This window comes from Penaeus japonicus, unplaced genomic scaffold, assembly GCF_977035675.1.
Source record: "Penaeus japonicus unplaced genomic scaffold, GWHDUDI00000001_assembly GWHDUDI00000617, whole genome shotgun sequence".
NCBI lineage: Eukaryota > Metazoa > Arthropoda > Malacostraca > Decapoda > Penaeidae > Penaeus > Penaeus japonicus.
In genome coordinates, this window is record NW_028235019.1 from 2,273 (window position 1) to 12,500 (window position 10,228).

At 36.0% G+C, this 10,228-nt stretch overlaps 1 protein-coding gene across 1 annotated transcript in view; it reads right to left on the reverse strand.

The window, feature by feature from the left end:
- Window positions 1-456: 456 nt before the first annotated feature.
- Window positions 457-10,228, reverse strand: part of LOC122245087 (phosphatidylserine synthase 2-like) — a gene marked incomplete at its 5' end in the record, with an annotated part of 22,962 nt that continues 13,190 nt past the window's right edge. Inside the window, 8 exon segments of the mRNA XM_086535438.1 lie at window positions 457-4,851; window positions 5,191-5,277; window positions 5,441-5,551; window positions 5,690-5,835; window positions 6,993-7,107; window positions 7,287-7,405; window positions 7,908-8,072; window positions 9,233-9,367. Of these exon segments, the coding sequence (XP_086391564.1) occupies window positions 4,707-4,851; window positions 5,191-5,277; window positions 5,441-5,551; window positions 5,690-5,835; window positions 6,993-7,107; window positions 7,287-7,405; window positions 7,908-8,072; window positions 9,233-9,367 (1,023 nt within the window).

The following is a 10,228-nucleotide window of genomic DNA, read 5'->3' on the forward strand; positions in this document are numbered from 1 at the left end:
ATATTCGTTCATGACAGAACACAAATATGAAAAAAAAATTGTCATCTCCTGAAACAGCAATACTTCTATCACACTAGGTATAAAGAAAAAATGAGTGGATATGGACCCTGAACTACAATTTTAGTCAACTTCAGAATTGATAGAGCCTGTGATATGACAGATATGTCTCTAATACAGTAAAACACAAAAAAACTAAACACAAAAATGACTCTAGCTCTACAATGAGTGACTAAAAGTAAGTGGGAAAATAAAGCTATGTTGCTGAAGCTGCCTCGCTCTGAAATAAAACCCATCCTGGAACCTGGGAAGTAAATCTATCCTCCGTCAGCAATGGATTAAATAAATCTGAAATTTCTGAAGCTTAATGGATCTTCCACATTTGCTTGCCAAAATTTCTCTTGTACTGTTTTCTATTGGGAAATATAAAAAATCTATCAAGGTTAAGGAAAAAACAAATTCTGTTAGTATTTTATGGTAAAACCGGTTCTTGTACAATTCTTCTGATGACTGTGGTCCCACTACAGAATCATCATGGAAATATTAATTTAGCTGAGGAACTTTCATACACATACAAAACAATGGTCTGTGTACTTTTATATATATCTTTTAAAATTCATTACTACAATCCTGTGACCTACTTTTATCGTAACAATCTAAAAGTAAAGAAACAAGCAGTTCTGTGTAGCATCAAAGGTGCAAAGAACTATAAGTGAGGTAAAAGGCATGATTATACCTGCAGTCTTCAACACAGGAACATCTCAAGCACTTGTAAACACTAGTCAGACATACACTTTCTTTCATCCATCCAACAACTCAACCTAGTTTTGTCTAGCTTTGTATCAACAACATATCAAGGTAAATAATATAAATCTTTCTAAATTCTCCAGTTCAGGGGAAAAAAAACAATTTATTTGAAACATATTTTCCACAACTCCACACTGGATTATACTACAAACTAAGTCATAATATGGGTTTGTGAGCAATGGGGATCCAAAGTTTTTATCCATATGTAGTACTTTGGGATAAATAGTCAAACAGATTTAAATACCATCATATAGTATGGCACCAAATGAAATGTTAGATTATTATTACAATCATTATTTTACTGAAAATTCCATATGTATATCATTAACACCTAACTATTGCACATTATCAATGCATCCCTGTATTGACTCAAAGCATAAAATGTCAATCTGGTATATCTTTTTACCTTTTATATTTACTTTCCTTATCCTTCCTATTTTATTATTATGTTCAATCTTATCTTCATTCTTTTCTTTGCTTTGTACCACACTATTCCTCATTTCATTTGTTTAATCTTATTTTTTCCCGTATTAATTAATTTGATTTACTGCCAAGCTCAATCTGTCAGTCTAAATCTCTCTTACAGGGAAGCTTACAAAATATTTAGCAGAAAATGATGTAACAATAAGCAATTAATTACTGTAATACAAGTACCCGGTATATTTAATGCAACTGTAACATTTACATGACAACCTTTCAGAACATTCAGTTTTAATTGCAAAATTTAAAGTTCCTAATACATAATTTTAGAGACAATTTCTTTTATGTGTATTTCTATATTTTGGTGGGACAACTCTATACCCAATATCCCTTTCATTCTGATAATACACATATATTACAGCCATTTAAAAAGAAACAAAAATAGAAAAAAGACATTCATCCAATACATAAGTAAACATTAAAGTGGTTATCATCTCAACATTTTGCAATTACCCGTAGGTTTAAAATAGAAAATAGAACAGATCTTCCATGCTGACCTCAGTGTTTTGCTCCTTTGCACTGAATGGACACAGATATTAATGTCACACTAAAAAAATAACAATGGGTAAATTCTTGCCAGAATATAGTGCCATTCATTCATTTACATATTTGCTTCTGGCTAATGAGCAGCATGTCTAAAATACCCTCATTTTATCTTTTGAAGAGGGGAGTAAAAGGGTCTCAGTAATTCCTCATATAAAAGGCCATCCCTTCTCTGTGAAATAATTCATACTATTTCACCTGCAAAAAGGTTATACTGCTTGTAAGGAAGTAACCTTGTAGTGTTTATACATTGAGCAAGAGAAGACTGGGAAGCATACCAATCTTCATGTGGGAAATCATTAATTCTGACATCTGTAACAAAATATATGCCATGGCTTTTCCTCTTTTACATCACAGCTGTGTCATTATTGACCATAGGCAGTATTGTAGGCATAATTTATGTAGCTTTAGTCATAGGTTTGTGAGCAGTGTTAACTGCTGGCTAAACCCCCACAGTAAAACCACAAAAATATCATTGTTAAGTCTGGGACTTGATATAATCACATAGAATATGCTGAAAGGACAAATGTCACACTTATCTACAATGCCATGTTACTGCAGTTATTAGTCTTTTTATCATAAAATCGTCTTTTTTTTCATGTGTGTGTGTATGTGTGTATGTGTGTGTGTGTGTGTGTGTGTGTGTGTGTGTGTGTGTGTGTGTGTGTGTGTGTGTGTGTGTGTGTGTGTGTGTGTGTGTGTGTGTGTGTGTGTGTGCTTGTGTGTGTGCTTGTGCTTGTGTGTGTGTGTGCTTGTGTGTGTGCTTGTGTGTGTGCTTGTGCTTGTGTGTGTGCTTGTGCTTGTGTGTGTGCTTGTGCTTGTGTGTGTGCTTGTGCTTGTGTGTGTGCTTGTGCTTGTGTGTGTGTGCTTGTGCCTGTGCTTGTGTGTGTGCTTGTGCTTGTGCTTGTGCTTGTGTGTGTGTTTGTGCACGTGTGCATGTGCACGTGTGCATGTGCATGTGTGTGTGTGTGTGTGTGTGTGTGTGTGTGTGTGTGTGTGTGTGTGTGTGTGTGTGTGTGTGTGTGTGTGTGTGTGTGTGCGTGTGTGTGTGTGCATGTATATATCTGTAACAACTAAACAAAGCTGGAAGGGCAGGTCATGAAAATCAAAGAAAAGACAAACTATCATTACATAAAAAAGAACAGTAAATCAAATAACTTAATTGGTTATATCAGTATATCCAGTTAATCAATATCATTTGTTTACTCATACATTTCAATTGCACTGTATATACTCTCTTCTCCCAATCCTAAGGCCACAGCAGTTAAACATGACACAACTCAACGATTTGTGTCTATCAGAAATACAAACAATAAATATCTTTGCAATATGATTCTCTTAATATATTTAATTTGTCTGGCCAGCTTGTCTCTCTTTACAGTGTAGAGGGCAAATGTTAAAATCTAAATGCTATGATCAAATTGACTGAACACCTCAACCAATCATGGTACCTATGGGTTTAGTACTATGAATACAGAAGTGTTAAATGTGCATTCAGCCAACTGCCGGAGGCATCATCCACACAGTAAAAGTGAATTCACGATGAGCCATGTTCTGTCAACTGCAAAGCATCCACTACCCTAAACATTTTTAGATATAAAGCTTGTGGGTGACATGAATGCTAAAGGTGCAGTACTTTTGTGTACCCATAATTTTCAAAACTATATCACTGGTTTATCTCTGTTAAGCTCATTCTGTACCATTTTCTAAATAAAAGGAAATAATTTTGCAAATCTAAAATATGTGCTGGATTTCACTAGACTATCTTAATGATTTAAGTAATTCATATGCCTTTCTATTCCCACAACTCTCTTAGGTCTTTCATTCAAAGCAGCTGCCTTATATGAGTTCCTATTCATGTGAATGTCATCTGATAAAAATATGGAAAGGAAACATTCTTAAAAAGATAATAACAAGAGAATAACAGTAAAAAAAAAAAAAAAGCAAAAGAAAGTTCTTCTAAATTATAAAACATAAATAATATTAATAACATTTCTTTTCTTTAGTGTATTTGGAAATCTCTGTTGAGTTAGGATGTTTCTGGCTTTGTATGTGGAATGATGTATCCTGCCACAGATGATTACATCTAATGTATAACGACTTGACTCACAATATAATCTTTTGAATATTTCAAATATTTCAAATATGACATATTAGAACATCATACTGAGAAGATATGTTTAAGTTCCCTTATTTTTGAGTCTTCAGTAACAAGCCTCTGAAGTGCCATAAGTAGATTGTTTTAACCCATCCACGACGGGGGCATTCTAGCCTTGAATGTCACAATGCCGGGGCGTTCGAATTATTAGGCCTAAATCAATTGAATGGCTGGCACAATACTGTGCCGCCCGGCCACTGGGCTTTTGAATGCGCGGTACAGTACTGTACCACCCGTCCAGAGAGGGTTAATATTTCATACAAACAACAATATATCTATACATTTGAACCTTGTTTTTAGTACCATTCAATAACAGGAAATGCATCAGTTTATGCACATACAATCAAAAAGAATCTTAAAAAAAGGAAATGCACTTAATTACCTATCCCACACCATTATCTTGTTTCATACATCTTTGGCCTGATATATTCCACAAAACATACTAACACTTTAGGAGACACATCAGCATGCTCACAACAAATCATGATCTTTAAGATACCGATGACTGTGTCCTTATCCTAGGTGTTTTGTACAGTAACTAATACCCACAATATCTTGTTGTATTAGCCTTCCTGCAACACATATCTAAACACAAAGTGTAATTATATGCACCATAATAAGCATACCACTCCCAAGACATAGGACACCCTCATAATTTATAATTTTACACATGAGACCCTTGAGTAGCTGCAGCATACCAGATTGCTTAAGAGCCAAAGCCTCAGTCTTCCTTGGTTCTAATCTGTGTGAGTTTATCAAGGAAGAACTGTGGTATGAATCTCGTTTCTGATGGACTGAGCTTCGTCTCAATGGCTCTCACTTGGCTCCAGTGTTCTCGACGCCGCTCAATATCTTTTGAATCTACTCTGTAAATAATAAAAACAATTTAATTTGTTACTACTGATCCACTTCAAATTTTTCATAAACAGATCATGAAAATAGAAAATTCAAATATTGCACAACAAAACTATTTCAGATCATTTACATTATATCTCAAGGTGGTAAATAGGATAAAAATGAAAATTAAGCCAGCCCCACCAGATGTACTGCTTAGCAATGTCATTATTCGTCTTCTCCTTCACTTTAGAAAAATATTTGGAATCAAAATGTCACAACACTATACACTGTGAAAAGTTTCCTTAAATTTCAATACAAATCTGGAAAACCTGCATTCTGAAAACAATTTCCCATAAGCCGACACTCACTTAAAGGTATGAGGGTCAATGAAGAAGTTCCACACCGTCCATAATATCAACATCACAAGAATGGCAATCCACAGAGTCACCACATGGCTGAAATATATAATCATTATTTATTGGAGCCATCAGCCATGATATCACATAGACTCTGATATTATAACAAAGAATAAGAAATGACGGGTATTGAGGTCATGTTAGCAATGTTTTGGAATGGGATGATGGTTTAAGTTTAACAAGTTTAAGAAGTAGTACTTACCTGGGAAAAGGAATAGTGACAGTTTCCCAGCCGAATTTGATACATATTAACAATTCTGTGCATACAATAGCTAAAAAGAGCCATGATTGCCTACCAAATTTCAAAATGTCTCTGAAAAAGAGGGGGGGAAAATAAACATAAAAAAATATTATTTTAAGTAAAGAAAAAAATCATCAACATCTCTAAATATCAACAACATACAACTGTTTGCAATGCCATTCGAATCTGTGTAAGAGATGCAACACTCACGGGTCATCGAGAAACTGGAACACCTCTCTGAGAGCAACAGCACCCCAAGGCAAGATAAATAGGAGACGGACAAGGTTGACCCAATGACTCGGCTCCACCCACAACACAAACTTTAGATAGAACGTGTTCAATTCTGCCAGAAGGAACTGTTGAAAAGAAGAAATGATACAGTTAAGTTTAATCATAAAAGTATGGCACACTTGTAAATGTGCACCATTCATAAGACACTTTGTTTAATACATATTGTTTAGTCTGCCTTAATGACACTACTTATTGAAAACTGTATATCTAAATTGGCCTAAAAAGAAGGGTTAACCCACTTACGACGGGGGCATTCCAGCCTTGAATGTCACAATGCCGGGGCGTTTGAATTATTAGGCCTAAATCAATTGAATGGCTGACACAATACTGTACCGCCCGGCCACTGGGCTTTTGAATGCGCGGTACAGTACTGTACCACCCGTCCAGAGAGGGTTAATATAAAAGAATGAATGATAGATTCTTCACAAGTGTAATGAATCTAAACACTTTACAGTAGTTTTCCATATATTTCCTAATGTAAAGATAACTTTCATAACACTGTCATTGTCCTTCTAGTAAAATAGTCATACATTTTGAATATTAAATCCTAGTTCTAATTAACTGAGGTTCCTATTGCCTTTCCAGTAGTTATCTATTATAAATAAAAGAAATACAAATATAAAATTTACTATTACATTGGAAAATAAAACCATAACAAAAAGCATGCACAATCTCTCATTATCCAAATTCCTTTTTTCTGTAAAGCATTCCCCTTCTACTCAGATTTAAAGAATAATCACCTCAACATGCTTTATCACACTCTTCATAATACAAAAGATGTCCATATTTCAAACCATATACAGCGTATGTCTCTTGCCTGACACTAAATGCTAATAAATGTATGGCAAAACAAATAATGTTAGTTACTTACCACCAAACAGACATATTACAGATGATGATATAGTTTGCAACAATGTTGTCAGCTTAAAAAAGCAGATTTCCAATAATATTACTTCATGTCAAGCCATGAGCCAGTGACAAATAAATTCTTCATAAGATCAAGATAATTCATTAGAAGCCATTTTACTATATAACAAAGATACAATATAATAAAAAATATATATTCTCAAATTTTGCAGTTATCATATAATTTTACCTTATTCAAAGAGTTTAATCAATTTAGGAGAACTACAGTAGGTAAGCAAACTGAAAACACCAAATCACAACAAAAAATGGAAATTAATAAATACTAGCACAATCATCAACAAACAGGAAACCTTACCACGGCTATAATTCCAAGCATGGAGAACCAACGACCAAGAGAGGAAAGAGGCTTCCAGTCGAAATCTACCCAAACATATGGACCAAACTGGGCCATGATGCGCCGCAACTTGCCTCTGAGGACCATCAATAAAAGGACATTAGGATATTAAAACTGAGTAGTTTTACATCTGATTCATTTTTAAAAAATGAATGACAAGATCACTACATAATGGCAATTCCTTCATAAGTGAATCACTACATGCGAGCAGCATCACCCAACCGCAGGAGGGAACAGCAGATAGTGATACAGTACCTGTAACTGGGGATGTTCCAGAGGCCTCGCCAATGATAAGTCTTGATGGAGAAATACTTAAGAGACTGAAGCCCACAGTAGATTCCCAGACCATTACACAATAGGGCATCCATTATCCACTAGAAAAAATGAAAATTCACGATCGGAAAATTGTAAGAAGGATGAAGCTATAAACAGCGTTCACTACAAATATCAAAAGTGTCTTCCTTAAATGGATATTTTGGTGAAGGTCTAGCTATGTTAAATGCTAAAAAAGTAAGAAAAAAAACTGGATTTTATCATAAAAGATGACATTTCCTTTTAAACTCTTTAGACCACTAACAGCCACATTCAAGTTTCAAGCATGTTTAATATCTACAAGGGTTACATTCACATATTTCCACTGAAAGGTTTACATTCCATTCTATCGTCTTTATTCCATATTGAACAAACATTTACAATTTTTAAAAAACTAATTTTATGCACAATCAGACACCAAAGAAAAAAAATCAAGAAAATTAAGGAAAAGAAAAGGATTTTTTTTTTTAGAAAGTTCCTATGAGAAAATGCTCAAGAGATTTTGCTAAGAGATGGACACATACCACAAGTGCACTGCAGGGATAAAGGGCCTTTTGGACTTACGTGGTCCCACCAGCACTCAGAGAAGTTTGGCAGCTGGTGCTCTAGGGTGTACTCCAGGATCTCGAACATGACTGAGATAACCCAGCACAGCCACCAATCTCGCAATAGAAGGGTCTTCAGCCACCAGCCAAAGAAGTGCAGTGGCACAAATAAGTCAAGTTTGTCCTGCAAGGAGGAGAATTGAATAAATCTCTAAAAAGGAGGTAATATGTTTAAAAGGAATGAAGGGAGATAGGATGAAGAAAAAAAGGAGATGAAAGTAGAAAAAAAAGAAAGGAAAAAAGAAAAAAAAAAGCAAGAACACAAGAAAGGAATATACTAATGTTACTGCTTCGTACCAAGAGAAGAAATTCCAGGCTGAAACAATTGAAATATCCAGAACAAAACTGTACTTACCCCAGTCGTGCTACGAAATAATCTGAATAGCTTAAGTGCTGCACCAGGATCAATATCAAGGATGAGAAAAAAAATAATAATAATAAATCAAAAATTAAAAAGCGAGTTAGAGAGAGAGGAGCAAGAATAATATTTCTATCCGCTTGTCATTGGTTCTTGACAAGCTGATTATTGTTTTTCAATAAAAGCATAAAAATAGAGGTCTGCCTTGACTTTCGGAGGCTGTAGCTTAAGAACTGGTGCCGCTAGCACCACGACATGTATTCAGTGCACAGAACAGAAAGCAGCCTCTAATGTCATGGCATATATGGGTGCCATCTAGCATTCAGGCATATCCTTGCCATGGTATTTATACATGCCATTGTCACATCATTGTCATCATTGGGTTAAAGAGGCCTCTAGGAATGAAACGGATTACCTTTGTGAATAAAAGACACCTAAAGCTGTTAACCAGTCAGTCATTTTCCAAGAAGCTACAGCATTCAAAACAAGTAAGACAACAAGAAAAATATCAAACTAGTGTTTTCACTGAACCTTTAATTAACAGTATAAAAATTTAAGCACAAATCTTCTAGCACTCAAATCATTTTTCAACAGAGAATGTATGAAAAACCAGCCATCAATGATGGTCTATACTACAAAACAATAGAAAAAAACAAAACATATATATATATATATATATATATATATATATATATATATATATATATATATATATATATATATATATTATATATATATATATATATATATATATATATATATATATATATATATATATATATATATATATATATATATATATATATATATATATATATAAATGCACCTGCAAACATCAAACTGAACCCTACCATAATAATAAAAGCCTAACAAAAACACAATTGAAGAACAAAGTGAACTAAACCAATCAAGAGCCTAATGCCCACCTTTATGTTGTGGTAGGGGTCGTCAGGGTCCTCGGGGTCGTAAAGGAGGCAGTTCCCACCGTAGTCCTTCTCCTCGAGCGACTCCCCTAATTTGGGGTCGATGAACTTTAGGAGTTGTCTAGCACCAGAAGCACTCTAGGAATTGTGAATTACTTTGATCAGAATCACTATGAATAATAATGCTGATGATGATATAGTGTCAATAACAATAATGAAAGAAAGAAAGAAAGAGAAGAAGAAAAGAAGAAGACGAAAGAAGCAGTAGTGGCGATGATTCGTGGTGATGGTAGTCATGATGAATGGCACTGGTGGTAGTGGTTATGACTGGTGGTGATGGTAGGTCTTGTGGTGATGGTGGTGATGATGGTGGTGGTGGTGGTATTGGTGATGGTGGGGGTGATGATGGTGGGGGTGATGATGGTGGTAGTGATGATGGTGGTAGTGATGATGGTGGTAGTGATGATGGTGGTATTGGTGGTGGTGGTGGTATTGGTGATGGTGGTGGTAGTGATGATGGTAGTATTGGTGGTGTTAGTAGTGAAATTGGTGGTGGTGATGATGGTGGTAGTGGTGGGGGTGGTGATGGTGGTGGTAGTGGTGGTGGTGGTGGCAGTGATGGTGATGGTATTGGTGGTGGTGGTGGCAGTGATGGTGATGGTGGTGGCAGTGATGGTGATGGTGGTAGTGGTGATGGTGGTGGTAGTGGTGGTGGAAGTGATGGTGATGGTATTAGTGGTGGTAGTGGTGGTGGTGGCAGTGGTGATGGCAGTGATGGTGATGGTAGTAGTGGTGGTGATAATGGTGGAGGTGGTGATGGTAGTGGTGATGGTGATGATGGTGGTGGGAGTGGTGATGGTGGTGGGGGTGGTGATGGTGGTGGGGGTGATGGTGGTGGTGGTGGTGATGGTGGTGGGGGTGGGGGTGGTGGTGATGGTGGTGGGGGTGGTGGTGATGGTGGTGGGAGTGGTGATGGTGGTGATGGTAGTGGCGATGGTG